At 43.7% G+C, this 18,901-nt stretch overlaps 1 protein-coding gene across 2 annotated transcripts in view; it reads left to right on the forward strand.

Moving 5' to 3' along the window:
• The window catches only part of LOC147688813 (ATP-binding cassette sub-family B member 5-like), a 973,135-nt gene that overhangs the window by 903,466 nt on the left and 50,768 nt on the right, over positions 1-18,901 (forward strand). For both annotated transcript variants that reach the window (XM_086941722.1, XM_086941721.1), the window contains one exon: positions 11,534-11,731. In XM_086941722.1, coding sequence (XP_086797848.1) covers positions 11,534-11,731 — 198 coding nt within the window. The remainder of the gene's footprint in view (positions 1-11,533; positions 11,732-18,901) is intronic.

The following is an 18,901-nucleotide window of genomic DNA, read 5'->3' on the forward strand; positions in this document are numbered from 1 at the left end:
AATCATTCAGCTTCGAGAATGCCATTCCCTATGACCGTCCGCAACGTTTCTTGACGCACTTCGTTCTGTGCAGCAATAGTCAATCCCCAGGAGTTCCTAGGAACCGACGGCCTTTAACCTAGCGTCAAGACCTACTGTCCAGAAGGAAGTACGCGCGCGGCCCTACGGCCTTCAATACACAATGTATATATATAAGCACAATGTCTCTCAGCTGTGGAAGGAAAAAGATACAAGGAAGAAGCTTGATATATGTACAAAAAATTTCAATGATACGGATGTTCAAAACTGATCACGGGAAATCGAGGATAATGCAGTTGTCAGTTTCAGCAAAGCAAGAAAATTTTATTTGTCCTTAATGCGAGATCGCAAAGAATATCGATGTTTCCCGGGACGTGTCTGCTCGTCGAACAAAGGATCCGTTGAAGAGACAGCGTCCTGCTGATCAGTTGGTTGATTTGGTCTTGAGTCTTTTGCTGACAAGTGTTCAACAGTGGCTTTCTGCTGCGCTGAGTGTTCTCCAACAAGCTGTGCGTCGCTAAAAGGTACAAACGCCGGCAATGTTTCTGTTTCTGTTGACGCAATGCCTTTCCTTACCCACGGGTCTGCCGGCAAAGGAATAGGGACTCGCTTACAATGGGTAGCATGTACCCAATTTTTCCGCCCCTCAAGACGAACGGCAGTCCTCGTGGCCAGGAGTACCTGGTAAGGTCCAGTAAATCGGGGGTCCAGATTGTTCTTGCGTGAAAAGTTGCGAGTAACCACCCAGTCCCCGGGCTGGAGCTGGTGGCCTGGACCCTCCGTCTGCGTTGGCAAGGCGTCGTAAACCTGTTGGTGAATTAACCTCAGTTTAGCAGTCAAGTCATGTAAGTAATCAATCAACATCGGATACTCAAGATCAGAGAATATTCCTGGCCTAGGAACCCCCCACACATTCGCAGGACGGCCGAACACTATCTCATAGGGACTAAGCCCTATTCGGGAGTGTACAGTCGCCCTAGTTGACAGTAATGCTAGAGGCAAAGCATCAGGCCACGAAAGTCCAGTCGTAGCCTGAATCTTCGCTAGCTTTAGTTTAAGGGTGCCATTGTACCCCTCAACCAATCCAGCTGACTGGGGATGATTGGCGCTATGGAATTTTTGATTAATTCCAAGGCCCTTACACACACTCTTCATCACACTTCCAACAAACTCACTTCCGTTATCTGACCACACGACTCTAGGCATTCCATACCGAGGAAAGTATTCCTTCAGTAGGATTTTCGCAGTAGACAAAGCAGTATTGTCTTTGAGAGGATAAGCCTCGATCCATCGGGAGAATGCGCAAACCACAACCAAAACGTACTTCAGGTTATTGCATCGCTCCATATGGATGAAGTCCAATTGAATCACCTCAAAGGGATACGAAGGAGGAGCAAAACTGCCAGGGGGAGTTGAGGTTCCTTTGCCAGGATTGTACATTATACACACCATACAATTCTTCACCAGACGTTCAGCACATTTCGTAATTCCATCATTCTTCCATACAGCAGCCAACAACTTGCAAATACCTTTCGCGCTAATATGTGCTAACCCATGTGCCATTGTCACAACGGCCAGCACATACGCATCAGGCAACATCCATCTTTTCTGATCCGACAAATCAATCCAGCAACCATTCGCATCCAACTTTCCCGTACTCTCTTTCCACTTCATCTTTTCAGTGTCGGTGGCCTCATTCTGAATTGTTCTCACGCTCTCAACAGTATCTTCACACATACTTGATTCTGCAGGCCACCTAACCGAACTCGTCACATACATTCGAGTGCTAAGGTTCCGGGCAGTCTCCTTAGCAATCTCATCTGCAAACGCATTACCACGACCAACATCATCCGTCACTTTACGATGCGCACTACACTTAACAATTGCAACTTGCTTAGGCAAAGTCAATGCATCCAAAAGATCGTTCACAAGCTGGCCATGCTGTATCTTCGTACCATGCGACGTCAAGAAACCACGCTCTCGCCACAATCGTCCAAAACTATGCGCTACACCGAAAGCGTACTGGCTATCGGTGTACACATTCACACGTTTCCCTTTTGCTAACACGCATGCTCTAGTAAGAGCGATCAGCTCTGCAGCTTGGGCAGAATTCTGATTCAATCTTGCAGTCTCGACAACAGTATTCAATGTTACAACAGCATAGGCAGTAGTCACATCGCCATTCGGCAACTTAAAACATGACCCATCCACATACAGAATGCCATCCGGATCTTCCAATGGGGTGTTTTTAAGGTCCACTCGACCTTTTGTTTCCTCTTCTGTCCGCAAGTAACAGTCATGTTCTGCTACTTCATCTGACTCTGTGCTAAGTGGTAACAACGTTGCCGGGTTTAGGACATTACAACGTTTTATCTGAATATGGCTTGCCAGTAACGTCAATTCGTACCCAGACAACCTCGCACTCGTCAAGTGCTGAGTTTTCGTACGATTCAGAAGAGTATCGACTGCATGCGGAACCATCACCGTAAGCATATTATCCATGACCAATCCGGCTGATTGTCGGATGGAGACCGCAGCTGCCGCAGTTGCTCTCAAACAACTCGGCAATGCTCTAGCTACTGGGTCTAAGGTCGAGGAAAAATATGCACATGGACGTTGCTTACCACCAAAAGGTTGCGTTAGAACACTCAAAGCACAACCTTCCCTCTCGTGAACATATAACGTGAACGGCTTACCGTAGTCAGGGGTACCTAACACAGGAGCCGAACACAATGAATCACGCAGTTCAGAAAAACTTTTCTGACATTCCTCCGTCCATGGTAAAGGAGTTGAAACATCCTTGCACGTAAGAGCCACCAATGGTTTCGCTAGCAATGAAAAATTAGGAATCCACTGCCTGCAGTACGACGTGATACCTAGAAAGGCACGCACATCTCTTTGGGTTTGTGGCACAGCCATTCGCGCAATCGCTGCAATTCTCTCTGGGGTCAATCTCCTTCCCTCCTTTGACAATAAGTGACCTAGATAGGTTACTTCTTGACAACAATATTGGAGTTTAGAAGGTGACACCTTGTGATTTAACTCACAGAGATGTTGCAGCAACGACACCGTAGCAATTTTGCAAATGTCCTGAGTATCGGCAGCCACCAATAAGTCGTCGACGTATTGGATCAAGGCCGCACCAACCGGCAACCTAAACGCATCCAGTTGACCCTTCAAAGCTTGACTGTAAATCGATGGACTTTCACAGTAGCCCTGAGGAGCGCGTTTGAACCGGAAGCTACGTCCACCAAGAGAGAAACCGAAAAGGTCCCTGCTCTCTTCGGCAATCGGGATGCTGAAGAATGCATTTTTCAAATCAATCACCGAAAACCATGAAGCAGTAGCTGGAATCAGAGTCAGTAGCGCCGTGATGTCAGGCACAACAGGAAATTGAGGAACCACAATTTTATTTACCTCCCGTAAATCGATAACAAAGCGATAAACAGGCGGTTTCGTAGGATCTGTACGTTTAAGAATGGGCAGTACAGGGCTATTGCACACGTTTCCCCGAGTCTCCTCAATAACATCTTTCTCGATCAGGTCATAGATGATCGCTAACAGTGCTCGTTCACCATCAAGGGAGATACGATACTGGGGAATACGTGGCAATCGCACATTCGATTTCAACTGAACAACATAAGGGGAGATATCAAGTAGGCCCACATCATTTGGACCCGTCGCCCACAAAGACGCAGGAAGAGAACTCAATTCCGGTGGAAGCTTATCGAGGGACAAATACATGGGAGAGACTACTCTTTCTCCTAACGTAAGCCTTACACCTGCAGGAGAACAATACAAAGTTGCATACAAACGTTTAAGCAAATCCAAACCCAAAAGATTCTCACCACAACCAGTAGTCAAAATCAACGGAGCTTCGAGCTCACGTGGCCCAATTTGAAGGGACAAAGGGCGTGAAACTGGATTGCTAACGGGGGCGCCAGAGAATCCAACGGAAACATTTGTTAGGCCAGACAAAGGTGCGCCAGGGAGTTTCGAATGCATAATAGAACTTTTCGCTGCACCAGTGTCCAACAGAAAAGGCTCAACGACGCCCGATGTAGCAACTGCGACGTAAGGCCCTCTCTGATCAACCGGAACTGATACCACTCCCTCTCCTTGTCTTCGGCTGTCCTAGTAATTACTATCGTTAGTCCCCTGATCGACGTAATAATCGTCTACATTGTACTGCGCAGATCGTCCTTGCGATGATCCACGTTGATCGAAACAGTTATTAGAATTAGACGAGTTGTCTGAGCGATCGGTTTGAGCACCACGACCTCTACCACGTGATGCCTGCTGTGAACCCCCACGACCTCCTTTAGACAAGTTACCACTATTACGTTCATTTAGAGCAGGACAATTGAATTTAATGTGTCCTTCCTGTCTACAATAAGCACATTGATTATACCCTAACGAAGATCTTTGGAAAGAGGAATCATTACGCGACTGCGATCGATTTGATTGCGACTGCGATCTATTCTGTTGGGGCGCACTCTGATTAGAACGCGGCGGATACGCTTGTTGCAACAACACTTTAGTTTTTAGCTCTTTCGTCTTTTTATCAGCACGGTCATTTTCCTCTTTCTCTCTATTCTCGTAATATTGTGCCGTAGCCAATATCTGAGCTGAGGTAGAAACGGCCCATGCACTTTCCGAATTCTTTAATTTATTGCTCAGATCGGGCAACAAGTTCGACACGAATTTATCCACAAACAACCTCTGTCCACCCTCAGTACCCATATCCTGTCCACTATGATCAATGAATGCTTCCTCAAACCTCGTAAAGAAGTCTGATACACTCTCATCTTTCTTCTGTTTACAGGCTGACAACTTGTCCCAATTGACTCTCATGGCTGGCATAAGCGTTTTCATTAATGTTATTATCCGCTGAGGAAGAGCAGTAATCAATTGATCGGGTTTAGTAGCAGCCACTTGTCCAGCATCTGCCGCTGTAATGGCAGCCCAATCGCCACCTAATTCATTTGCGTGATCTTGGTGACGAATCTTAGCCCATACCGGTTGCGGTACGACGTTGCCAAACAACATGTCGATATCGGCAAGATTCATTACCGTAGCATCTACGAGCTGCGATAATTCCTTATAATACCCAGTAGGATTTTTACGCGGATCGGGCAAAGATTGTTTCACCTGAAGCACTTCCGATCGTTTCCATGGGAGGTGTATCCACACTCTCTCAAAATGCGCCACTATCGGACGAGGTTGAGCATTAGGATCAGCTGGTATCCAAACCGGCGGAACTTCACGCATAGGATATTGGCCAGACTCGTCTTGTTGTTCAATATCCTCAACGAACAATGCATGAGGAATAGGAGCGGGACGAAGAGATAGCAACCGCTCAATAGCCCGTCGAACATTAGTGTCTACTATCAGTCCAGTTGCGAACTGAAGCCGAAGTTCAGACAGGGCGGTCAGCACCTCGTCAGGCGCATTGGCCGCTATCTGATCATGAAGGAACTTGCACATTTCGTCAAACACATATCTCTGAGTTGGTATGTTGAATTGATTAAACGTTTCGAGGACAACACGGGGTGGATTTCTAAGAGGGTTTACCATCCAACCCATCGCCATATTATATAGTGCAACACGTTCTCTGTTACCGGGAAGCTGACTACGTCTCTGAGGACCATCAGATCCAGCAGACCCAAAAACAGGTCCGAGCGACTGAAAGAAGTTTGTCGCAAGGGGAGAATTACGATTACGAGTAGAGGGAGAAGAGTAAGACACAGGACTAACAAGAGGAGGAGTAGAGACAGTAGCAACAACAGGGGTTATCAACACAGGAGCAGTAGCGGGAGCAGGAGTATGTGGAAGCGGAGGAGCAGTAGGAATAGAAACAGACAAAGGAGCAGGAACAGTCGGAAGAGCGGGTGCAGGTTGAGGAACTGGTGGAAGAACAATGGGTGGAAGAGCAGGTACGGCAGGGACCACAGGAGCTGCGGTACCCTGTACGTACGGAGGTGGCGACTTCATAAGATAGGACATTAAAGGATCCTCAACTGTCTCTTCCTTCTTATCCGACTCCGTAGGCAAAGCAGGATAGCATTTATCTATGGCCATACGTTGTAGCCTCTCAAACACTTCCTTATCCTTATCCTCCTTATCACGCTGAAACTGCTCAGCTTTCTTCACTATAGTAGCAACATTATCTCGCTGACTACGTTTAGTCTGTCTGATTTCTTTCTGTCGGGCTTCTTTGCGCCACAACCGAAAGGCATCAAACATGGCCGGCCTAGATTTACGTTCGAACAACTTAATTTCCAAATTATCTAAGATCGACGCCTCGAAGCTACCGTGAGGTGGCCAACGAAGGTCGCCGTCTTTCTTTGTATATTTAATCCAATAATCGTTAAAAGCAATCGGGCCTAGCCCATGTTTGCTATATAAATCATAAGTAGGAGTTCCAACCGGAGGTATCGGACACGAGTCCTCCAGCAGGGAATCCGCACCACAAGGTCTGAAACAACTAAACAAAGTACTGCGACCAGGCATCTTGCACACTAGCCGAGTTTCACAAACTTCAAGGGTTACGGGATTTACCAAGTCCCAGCAAAGAACAAAACCCTCGGTTTTTGGCGGCTGCAGTCGTCAAACAATACAACAACAAAGTACGCTAGCAAAGTGTCACCGACAAAAAACACTCATACAGCGTGAACAACAAAGACACTCGCTAAAGTGTCAACAACCAAGAACTCTGGGAGCGACCCACAAATACTTAACTCAAAGATCGATGGCGTCCTCAGGAAGGCCCGTCAATCGTCTCGCTATACCAAGGTCTACGCCAGGCGCCAAAACAGGTCTACAGTCAGGGCAGCAGTCCGTCGCAGCCGTCAGGAGGCGGGAATCTTCGCGGGAAAAGTCTTCGGGCCACTTATTTCGACAACAGGATCGATGAAGCGGGGTGCACCTTCCCTCGGAGATTTCACACGAAGTTCCTCACGATCGTCGGGCTTGGACCGGTACCACTGATGCAGCCCCACGTTGGGCGCCAACTGAAGGACTGGGTTCTTTTGGACCCAGCGGTGCCAGGGCACAACACCTGAAACCTTCGTGGGTAACCTGCTCCGGCGTACAAATCACAGAGACACGGGACACTTCCTTCGGCGTCAAAGATTCAAGGTTTATTTGCTGCAGGGAACACAGAAGTCACAGGAAGTACATCGAGTGTAGTTCGGGGAGACTGCTTCAAATTGGTTCTGTGGATCGCTCCTTTTATACAGTTTTTACCCATAGGATAACATTGAACAAAAGTTTACAACCCGGTTCCCACAATTAGCCCCCAGAGGGGTCGCCTTGGTCACTTTGAAATACATGAGGTCCGGAACATAAGTGCGGAAACATTTGGCGGTTCCCAACTGTAAAAACCATCTTCCCACCATTTAGCGAATTCCAATCAGCAGTAAAACAGATCGAAAATAGGAACGAAGACAGGTGCAGAGGAAGACGGAGACAGTGGGGAGATCGGAAAGGGTGTAAAAGGGGGAGGTATCGAGAAACACGGGATACAGGCATCAAAGGGACGCGCCTAATGAGATGCACGGCTGAGACAATAAGCCCGTGCGGCAAGATGAGCCTCGAGCGGCGCCATCTGCCTTACAGCAGCAACCCCCTTGTCATAAAGACACTTTCAAAGAACACGTGTCTTCCGCAAATATCTTGGGAGTCCCAGGGTCGCGAAGCGGACAGCGTCCGTTCGCTGGCTACTTGAGGGCAAGAGACAAAATGGATGCCGTATCTAAGATGGAACCCGTGGGTACAGATGAAAAACCCACATAACAAACGAACGGTTTAAGTTAGCACAGCGAAACTGCGCACACTTACTAAACTCGTCATTTGCGGTTCGTAGATACCAGACTCGACCATATTCGTGCGAGTCGAAAACACCACTTACAATTGTCACGGAACCTCAGAGGGGCGGGAGTTTAGTTGGGGTAGTTCTATTGACCTTAATCCGATACTAGACCTTTTGGCCGCGATTGCAGTAGGGGATTGCAAGTTGACACACCGCTCCAATATGCTGCTCGTGGAGAGACACTACACTTGGTTCTAATAGGCCAACAATACATCACCATGCCGGCAAAAAGGCTGTGTACGGACTTTCTACTTCGCTACTAGCGTGATTATTACAATGTATGACATGGTGCACTGTGAATATGCAACAACTTGGTGGTGTCAATGGCTTTGCTATTAATAAAGGTCTTTAATAAAAATAAAAAAAAGGTGCCATGTGGCGCTCATATGTGCACACATGTAAATTTCAGGGGTGCAGCAGGGTGTTCTTAAGACACCCGTGCACCCTTTAAATTATTCTCAATTTGCGATTAGCAAATTGCGAATCGCAAATTGAGAATAACTTCACATTCCTTCCTATGGGCCTCCTTGCCCATAGAAATGAATGGGAAATTATTCCTTAATTGCGATTAGCAATTTGCTAATCGCAATTAAGAAATTTTAAGAAATTGCTAAAAAATAGCGAATTTTTATATACATACCATTTTGCAATTCTCAAATAGCGATTTTCAAAAAATCGCTATTTGAGAATCGCAAATAGGTATTTTGATACATCTGCCCCTTAAATTTCAGACCAAGAGCTACAAATCATTCCGTCAAATAAAAAAGCCCCCAAGTAAATGACATTATGATGGTCTGAATAGATGGCCATGAATATGAATACATAAGGGCTCTGTAACTCTCCCCCCCCCCCGCCTTCCCCTCCACCCCCCAGCTCCTTGAGAACCTCACGGGTGAGTAGCGCGCTTCACAAATCCCTGATTGATTGATTGATTGATTATTAGCAAAATATAGACACAACCCGGCCTTATGCTGGCATAAATCTCAGTCAGAGGGTCCTTTGACAGCCTAACTTGCACAGATTCTTCTTAAGACAGTGCTTCTACCAAAATATCTATTTGACCAATGAAATAATTGTATTAGAAAAAGAATGATCTCCTCGAACCTTCCTTTCTACTCGTTTTTTATGTAATAAGTGTTCAATTAACAGCAATAAATCAGTGAATTCAAACAATTAGGCAAGATATCCTGAACAAAACAGTCTCTTCCTCAAAGCCGCATTGACAAAGAGTCATTTGATTTCTTTCTTCCCAAGTACTTTTAGCTGCTAATTGACACAATTGAGCGCCATCAGTCTAAACATAGATCCCACTTTACTGAACATCGCAAAACTCAATATATTCATCCATTTTAAATGCAAGTTAGAAGGTATCATAAATCTCAAACTAGCATCCAAAGTCGCTACGAGAGGGGCTGACAAAGCAGGTCCAGTGAGACAACCAATCAAGTAATCTGCATTTACTTTATCAGCTTGTGCAGGGTGCAAAGCATGGTAAGAGAGTTTAAACATTTTCTGAACCTAACGGATCCCCAGAAAAGCATGGGGCGCTTAAAGGAACTACTATGATATGTTTGTCATTAAGAAATCAAGGTCTGCCTTCACACTGAAAATTCAAAGTCTAGCCTTTGTAATTCTTGTACTAGGTTCTTAGAAGGATCCATGGCATAAGCAAACTTGTGAAGTCGCTTGCACCACAGCCTGTCAAGGCGTGAACGCTGTGAAGGTTTTTCAAGTTTCCTTCTTCATTTCACAGTAAAAGAGTGACTCCTGTCAGTAGTCACAGTGTCGTCTTACACTTAATAGTATACATGAGTGCGGTCAGTTGTTTTTTTTTTGTGTGGGGGGGGGGGGGGGGGGGTATATATAACCCAAACTCGACCCGTAGGTATCAGAGCGCATTCCATGAGCCCCAGCTGCCTTACAGATGGACACATTCATTTTGTTAGGCACGGGGAGATTAAGTGGTTTGCCCAGAATCACAGGATGTTCGGCTTTCTTGCTGAGACTCGAACCCAGTACCTCAGCTTCGAGGTCAACGGCTCTAGCGGTTAGGCTACATTCTCATTGTCTCCTTAAGAGGGTCCCAAATAATAGAGCCACCAAGGCAAAAAATCTCCTTGCAGTCATAATCCACGGTTCAGCAGGACCTCCTTGCTAACTGGTGTTTGAATTGTCTTTTACCCAAATTGTGCATTCCTTTGGGTATGTAGTATCAGGAAAATGTATTGTGTTTCTTTATTTGACCCCAGTGTATTAGTGTGTTTTGGCACTACAGTCCCAATAAAAGCTAAATACTCTTGCAATTTGTGTGGCTTTGGTATTGAGCACTATATAAGACCAGGGTGCTTTCTGGTATTTGTGTTCGTGTAATAAACATCTTGTGCAACGTTGTGATATGTTTGAAATGGTGCCCACATTTTTCTTACGCTCAGATTGGTTTGATCAGATATATATAGATGCTCCACCCATAGAACTCTGGTTCCTGCAACAATAGGGGAAAGATAGCTTTCCTGTGTCACTACACCAAGATACACATATAGGTCCTACATCATAAAACAGTAAAGAAAATAGCACCCGCCATAAAGGGTGCAAACAACTTGTCGTTAAAGGCGTTCGATCTCATTATTTCTTCTTTTTCTTTTAAACTGGCGCAAAACTTAAATTTTTCATGTAGGACATTAGTCTATTAATATTCATTTCAAAGTACAAGACATTCGAAAATCGCCTTATGGAGGAGTTGATGGGAATTTTGCAGTTAATTGTGACTAAAAATACCTCTTACCCTTTTCTTCAGGCCAAGCCCTTACTTCTGTTGTTAGTACAGCTTAGGAAATGTGTAGGCTTTGCACTGGTCTGGTTTTGCTTATGACAGTGTACAGATGGGAAATAGCCTACCTGCCAACTTAACTGTCTCTTTTGGGGAAGGCCGAAGACATATTTCCTTAGGACTGGTCCATATTTGTAGAGTTATGGTGATGAAGGACACGATGTGCTAAAGTGTGGCTCAGAGTAATTATTTTCGGCTTGGGTTAATTTATGCACTGTGTTGATCTCTCTTTTTTCAGTCCTCGTTTACGGTAAAAATCAGTGGTAATAGTTGAGTATTAATAGATAATGTACTGTTTGTTTCCCCAACAAAATATGTTCATTGTCTCTCTGCCCCTCCAAAAACATCCCTCTAGAGGAGACCAATGTATTTTGAAGTAAGACAGGGTTAGCTTACATTTAAGTACACAATTGCCCTTGTGGTTTAATACAATGACAAAGGTTTATTTGTGCTCTTCACAGATCAACATTTTATCTGCAAAAGTATGAGAATCTTTTTGCCTGCAATGTTACACTTGAAGTCAGGGACTCTAGAGATGCAGTCTGTAGCATTCACGACCACTGCCTGATAACTGTTCAATGTCTCCATTGGTGATATTCACACATTATTTCACATTTTTGCAATCAGTGAAAGGCGTTGCAGAATGTTATGAATAGCAAAAAACGGAAAATAAACTGAAAAATTAAGAAACAATGAACATTATGTTACAGAACTAATTCATTGTACTTCTTGGGTCTAGGACCTGTTCTTCCATAGTTTATGCTGCATGTCGTATGTTCAGTTTTACACTGTGTTGTTTTGGTTGTTTTAAACAGGACACGTTTCAAGGGAGTTTAGAATTCGATAATGTATCGTTCAAATACCCATCGCGTCCCAATGTTCCTGTGCTTCAAGGTTTGAGCCTCGGTGTCGAAAAAGGACAGACTGTAGCGTTTGTTGGTAGCAGTGGATGCGGAAAAAGCACATCTATTCAACTTCTGCAAAGATTCTATGACCCCCTTGATGGGCGCCTGGTAAGCTGTAATTATATTTGGTTACGTTTTTTTTAACTCTGTATACGAAGACGATTGTCTTCATGAGGTATGGTAGCAGACCTCAGACTACATGTTTAACAAGAAGTCCAAAACTTGCAAATTGTGTCATTCCACTGAACCATCCATTGTAATATTTCACCACTGGGAGACGTATCACAAAGTATGTATGTATCTGTCAACAAAAGCAGATGTTTTCCACAAAGGAATTTCAAGTGACATGAGTACGAAGCTTAAGTTCTCTGTGACAACTAACCATCTACAATTTTATGTTGTGAATCCCTTTTCTCTGCTCAGATGAGCAGCAAATGGGTAGTCACCCTGAGCACCACGAGGGAGCTATGCACAACATGGCCTTACCTACATTTGCTCTACACCTTTTGCTGTTGTTTTAACATCTGGTGTCCTTCCATCTGCCCTCCCCCCTCACCACCACACTCTGTTAATCCTTTCAGCCCAAATTTTACAAGTAGTGAGGTAGCCAACTAGGTTTCAGTTTTAAAAAGGCTAAGCTATATGTTTTGCCAGTGCTTGTTGGCACTGGCATGCAAAGCCATGCATGAAAGTGCATAGCTGCTAAATCTGGAATGAGTTTTCCATTAAATGAATCTCATCCAAGATGGCTGCTGATGCACATGCATGCATCGTGAGCCATGCATAAGCATGTGCCATCACACATGTATGTGTCGTGACCCATGCCTGGGCATGCATCGAGACACCTCTGTCATGAGGAGTGCATGTGCATGCATCATGACGCATAGTGGACACTTTTAATTTTCTTTTCAAACATGTTAAACTGCCATGTTGAAACGGTAAATTAAAATGATGAAAAGGAAAAAAGTGTGTATGAAGCACAAGAAAAGTAGCAAGTGGTCTGTAAAGCCATTGAGTCAAAAGTAGACAAATGAGATAGACAACAAAGCTATCTAGTCACCAGCAATGGGCTGACCCAAAGCTCACTCTCAGTATATGTTATGTATCTGAAACAATAGGTCTGCTTATAGGCAGCTACTACTCTTGCCAGTATCCTCACCGCAACCTGAATATGTAAAATACCTGGCATCTTGTCAATCACCATCATTCCAGCACTACTTCACCCTCCCGTTCCCTACTCAAACTTCAAAACATACCTAGTGTCCTGCCACACTCCCAGTCCACTCAGAAATACCCTCTCACCTCTTAAAGAGAAAAAATGATGCTGAGCGACTTGTCATTTGTGCTTTCCCCCTCCCTTCCTAAAGCCATGATGTCAATCTGAGAGCAGAGAGGCAGTGCCTTGCTAACAGCATTTCTGTGAGACAACAATCTCTGTGGCTGTGGGTCAGCAGAGTCCTGCCAAAAGTATCACCTTGTCTTCCTTAGGCCCGAGAGAGGTAGAAGAAAGTGACCTACCTGCCAGACAGTCCACCACCATTCCCCTGCATTTATTAGGTCTCTGGAAGCTGAGGCAGTAGATAGATCACCATTCACCAAACCTCTGACTTTGAGCCCATGTTGTTTAGTGCTCTGAAATCAGAGCAGTGAATAAACAGTTTTTTCCACTGGTTTTTATGTTAAAATAGTTATTAACTACATTTCAAATCTGGTTTGTTTGCTCTAGGCTTCCTAAGAAAGCCACACAAAACGTAAATATACTATGTACTAGTGCAGCCAGACATGTCTATTTGGAAACTTAACATCCTGTCAGCACCACACTGAAATGAAATATGTTTCTTTCATTAGCAAACATTCAGCACACAAATATATTCAGACTAGCAAGCAGTTATACAAAGGGTGACAAAATATAAACTGTGAGAGGGTGACAAAGGCTATAAAAATTGAGGCAAACTGGTAAATGAAGAAAATAAATGTATAATAATGCTTTAGGCACTGATCTCATCACAGCCAGAGATGGGATAGGTGAGCATGGTGGACTAGTAAGAGGAGGACAGTTCTTTTTGGTAGTTTGAAAAGTGGGCAGAGAGTTAGACCACCAAGAGAATAGAGAAGAGTATTCTGGTAGTGGGCTATCAGGATGGCAAATACATATTAATCAGAGTATATCATTATGGTGAAGTGACCACTCCACAAACAAGAATCACCAAAACAGTATTTTTATTGAGAAGCAATAACATCTATATGGTGCTCTTGTGTGTGCTCAGCCACAAACTGACAAGCATGGAATTCTTATACTCTGAGAGAACACTCACATAGAATGTGTAGGGCATATACCAGCACATGCCAGAAATAAACACTTTCATTATTGTAAGAAATTGGGCTACTGGTTGAGTGGGTGAAATCCTACTCAAGCAGCAACCACAATCCTTTTTATGTTGAAGTCACAAGCAAACACCAAAATGTCCTGGGCTCTATCCTCTGGTAGCTTGGCACAGACCAGGTAGGCTTAACTTAGAGGCAATGTGTAAAGTATTTATGCAGCTTTTCAAACAGTAATCAAGCGAAAACACTGGACAAGAAAAATCCCACAACAATACAGCAACATTGGGTACACTTTAATAAATACATCAAAGGCAGAATGAGAAATATCCAATCAGTAGTACTGGAGATATGCATTTTTAAGGATTTCAGTGAATATAGTTCCAAAAAGCACAAAGCACGAACTGTGGTTATCTAATTGTGCCGGACCGGGGCAAAGTCACAAGTTCAGGCCGAGCACCATGGAGCACGGGCCAGCTACAGGGACCCAGTTAGGCCCACTGAACAAGAGTACCTTCAATCCTGGTTGCAAAGTGTTGCGTGTTCCCGCGTCGAGGATGCGTTGCAGATCATAGGCCATGCAAGGTCTGAGTTGGAGTGTGCCATGCAGCAGAGACGTTGCAAGGTCCGCGTTGGAGATGCATCGCTCAGGGCTGGTTCCCAAGAGCAGCCTGTCTCTGATGTGAGGTCCTGTGTCGTCGTGAAGCAGGCCATTGACAATGGGGGCTTTTTATGCAAAGTCCTGCGTTGTGGATGCATGGCGCACCAACTGGTTCTAAAGAAGTTGCAGGGCTTCTGATGTGGGGTCTTGTTTCATCGTTTGAGGCTGCAGTTGATGAGGGTTTACGATGCAAGAGCATGCATTCAGGATGCGTCATGCAGTGGCGTTTCCTATGAAACTACAGGCAGTGTGGGCAATGCAAAGACCTTGTGATAGGAAGATCCATAAAGCAGAAGTGATTTGTCAGTTCGTCTCTGGGATACAACACACAGCACAGGAGATGGGTCAGTTGTGCTGGGTCCACAGATGGGCTTGCAGACCACCTCAGTCCCACTTCCAAATGTCCAGGACTGTGGTGACATGACTCGGCAGAGTAGGACTCACAGTTGCAGAGTCCTGGATCTGGTTACAAGAGACTAGCCCTTGGAGTCACTCTGGTGGTCCTGGGTACAGGTTACTTGTCCAGGTGTTCTCACCGAGACAAGAGGGCATCACAGCAGGGCAGCAGTCCATCAGAGCAGCAGTCCAGCAGAGTGGCAGTCTTTTCGGCAGCACAGCAGTTCTTCTTCCTAGCAAAGTCTTGCACAGGTCCAAAAGTGTACTAAAGAGTTAGTGTCTAAAGTCCAATATTTATACCAGGTGCGTTCTTTGAAGTGGAAGAAACTTCTAGGGGGTTCTATTTGAAGGAATCAGGTTGGCTGCCTTCCCTGTGCTGGATACAGACTAGTGAATGCAGGACACAGCCCAATCATGTGTAAGTGGGGCCCAGCTCCACCCTCTCATCCAGGCATACCTAAACACACTATTGTGCGTGCCTGTCCGGGGAAGTAAGCAGAGACCAACTGCCAACTACACCTATTCATGTGACCTAGAGACAGGCTGCAGGCACAAATGGCTAAGGCAGGAAAATGCCAACTTTCTAAAAGTGATTACAACAAACAGGCAGCTCTGTGTCCCAGAACCTGGGGCCAATTAACAATATTACAACAACAATGGCTCAGGGAAATAATTTAAACAAAAAAACAAAGAAATTATACTGTGATACAATCACTTAATACGAATAAAACAAAAAGGATAATAAGGTACCCACAGCAGTTATTTGAAAATAATATTGCAAAATATTCATTTAAAACATACATAGTACAAGTACACAATATACAATTGGTGCTCACGTAGTTACACAAACCATACAAACATAAAAATACAAATTTCAGTGTAAATAAAAGACATTGGCAGAGGGGAAAAGTAATACAAAATTAAGTCAGTCAAGTGGCAGGAACAGAATACAATGTATGTTTTCATTTAATTTGCCAAAGGAAGGCGTCAACGGCGTTTTGACCATATTAGTTTGTTAGGTCATCATCAGAAAGAAGAAAAAACGTTGAGAGCAAACATCAAAATCAATTTGTAAAATCTTAATAAAGGTAAAGAAAGAATGGGGAAACCTCTGAATCAAACACGTTTTCTAAAATACTACAATTACATTGTTACAACAATCATGCTGGGACATGAGGGTCCTAGTAACAACTTTGTAGGGACCTCCTCCTGGCATTTAATCTCCTCCCAGCATACATGCTGGTCAATCGTTGAGCTCATCAATCCAGTATCTCTCCAATTGATGTGGTGTACCAATGTAATTTTAGTACTTTGGGACTATGGAAAACATGTTTGATTCTGAGGTTTTCCCATTCTTTCCTTGCCTTGATTAAGATTTTACAAATTGATTTTTATAGTGGCTCTCAGTGTTTAGTTTTTGTCTTGATGATGACCTAATGAACTAATAAGGTCAAAATGACATTGACACCTTCCTTTGACAAATTAAGAGGAAGCATACATGGTATTCTGTTCTTGTCACTTGACAGACTTATTTTTGTATTACTTTTTGCTTCTAACATTGTCTTTTGTTTACACTGTAATTTGTATTTTCAAAATTGTATGTTTTGTGTAACTGTATGGGCACCAATTGTATATTTTATCTTTGTACTATATATGTTTTAAATGAATATTTTGCAACGACAAAAAACTTTCTAAAAGTGCTGTTTTCAAAATTGTAATTCAAAATTCGACTTTACCATTAAATAGGACATTTCATTACAATTCCAAGTACACCAAACATGAACTGTTCACCTCTTCCCATTTGGAAGATATCCTTATTAAATGCAATAAGGTACCTGCAATGTTATCCTGTGAGCTAGGTAGGCCTTACAGCAGTGAAAAACGAATTTGGGAGTTTTCGACTAGTAGGACATGTAAAACTTAAAAGTACATTCCCAACTTTTTAAATACATTGTACCATGCCCTTTGGGATGTTACTTTTTCAGCTTTTTTTAACCAAGAAGCTGAGCTATATGCTTCACAACTACTGCATTCCTAAGGGGAGTGGGGCATCCCTTACTCCCAGGTGACACTTTACTTTCAGTTCCAGTATGGCTGTTGCACTTCTCCTGTTAATGTCTCCTCTAACTTGTTTGGGCTGATCAAACGAAAGGTTCATCTGAGACCTGTGGGATGGGTCAGGATGCTAACAGTGCTGGTTCCAATAGTCTTTTGCTAGTCTCCTAGAGACAGTGGAGCTCACTATCCAGTGCTGGTACCACCTTGATTGACTATCAATCACACATTTAAGAGTTTCCCAGAAGTTTGCACTAGCACAGTCACCTCACGTCAAGACAATGTGTATTCATAATTTCTGGTTGAAGGTAACAATTGTAACCACTTGCAAGAATGCATTTCTAAAAAAGTTATTAAAACGCCTGTTCTAATTCAGATGCTGAATTGGGATAACTTTGTCACTCAAAATGGTAGGAATCGAAAGTGGAACTTGTTATTTAAATTTACTTTGAGGTCAATACATAGTGGCTCTACAGTACGCCTTGCTTTGTGTACCAAGTGTCATTGCACTGAGTCAGATAAAGGCAGTAGGGAGAAAGGCAAATATATATTTATCATGTTCTCATTAAACGTTGAATTTTGATTATCAGGGTTAGCTTCTCATGGAGTCAGCCTAGTCTATTCACTGTTATTGCTGGCGTAACTACAGTTATCAGATGAGCCTAAGGAAGTCCAAATTCATATTATTATTGTTTCTCTAACTGGATAAAGGGCTAGTGGATTGCAAGAGAAGCAGAGGACAGAAAAAATACTCGCCTCAGTCCTGAATTGAAATCAGAAAAATGAGTATAGTAAAGCACAATATCTGGGATTACATTAAGCGGAGGAAGTCAGCTGAGAACAGCTCTTCTACTTCTTGTCCAGGAACTAGAATTCTTCCTCTCACTCTCTTTCATTAAAATAGTTTTGGTGATAATTCTTTGTGTACCATTTTTGAAGATCTTTCTTGATGTAATGTGCCCCTGATTTGCTTGTTTTCGTTCACTTACTCTTGTTCTCACTCCCTTTCCACACAACACTCCGCTGCTCCATTCTATCTTTGTGAAACATTTTCAGGTTGCAGCCTACCAAACAGCTCAGCTGTGTGGTATGTGAAACACATCTTGGGGAGTCTCCGAAAGTTGACCTTGGGAAGCATTCTGCCTGTTACTTGTCATTGGCTTTATGGTTTGTCAATCACATTTTCTTGCTTTCCATTTGCTAGCTTTGGCACTCCATGTTCACTTCGTCCATCCCACACCAAAACCTTATTTACCAGTATCATTCAGAGTGCTCCATTTCTGTAAACAGGCCTGTAAATCTTGTTCTTATCTCATCACATTTCCTGTGCATACAAAGACAGAGGTCAAATGTCAAGTGTGTCTTTGAGATGGCTCAGTGTTAACTTTGCTTCCGGCTGACTTCAATCTCCGCATGGAGCTGAGTTGTGACCCTCCTAAGCTCAATTTATGAGGCTGTAATATAACTTTTAAATGGAACATCATGTAACATGCGGATGACACATTTTTGGGGGGGATACAGAAAGATAAGCGACTTGCCCAGAATCCCAGGCTGTTGCAGCAACAAGGCTGTCCCTGATTGTTAATTTATGTTGTGCCTGCTTGGGATTTACCCTACAAATTACACATACATGTACTTCTGTAACAAGAATTACTTCCCATCATTACTAATTTAAGAGCCCCCCATGCACCCCTCCATCTCCTCTCAGTTGCCTTTTGGACCCGCACTTCCCAGGAAGTACTTTTTATTCATGCAGCAGGTGCCGTGGCACAAGGACACAGAGGAATCTGGGAAATACAGAACACAGACTCTTTCTTCATTTCATATTTTAAACAGGAGCCAAG

This window comes from Lissotriton vulgaris, chromosome 10 (assembly GCF_964263255.1).
Source record: "Lissotriton vulgaris chromosome 10, aLisVul1.2, whole genome shotgun sequence".
NCBI lineage: Eukaryota > Metazoa > Chordata > Amphibia > Caudata > Salamandridae > Lissotriton > Lissotriton vulgaris.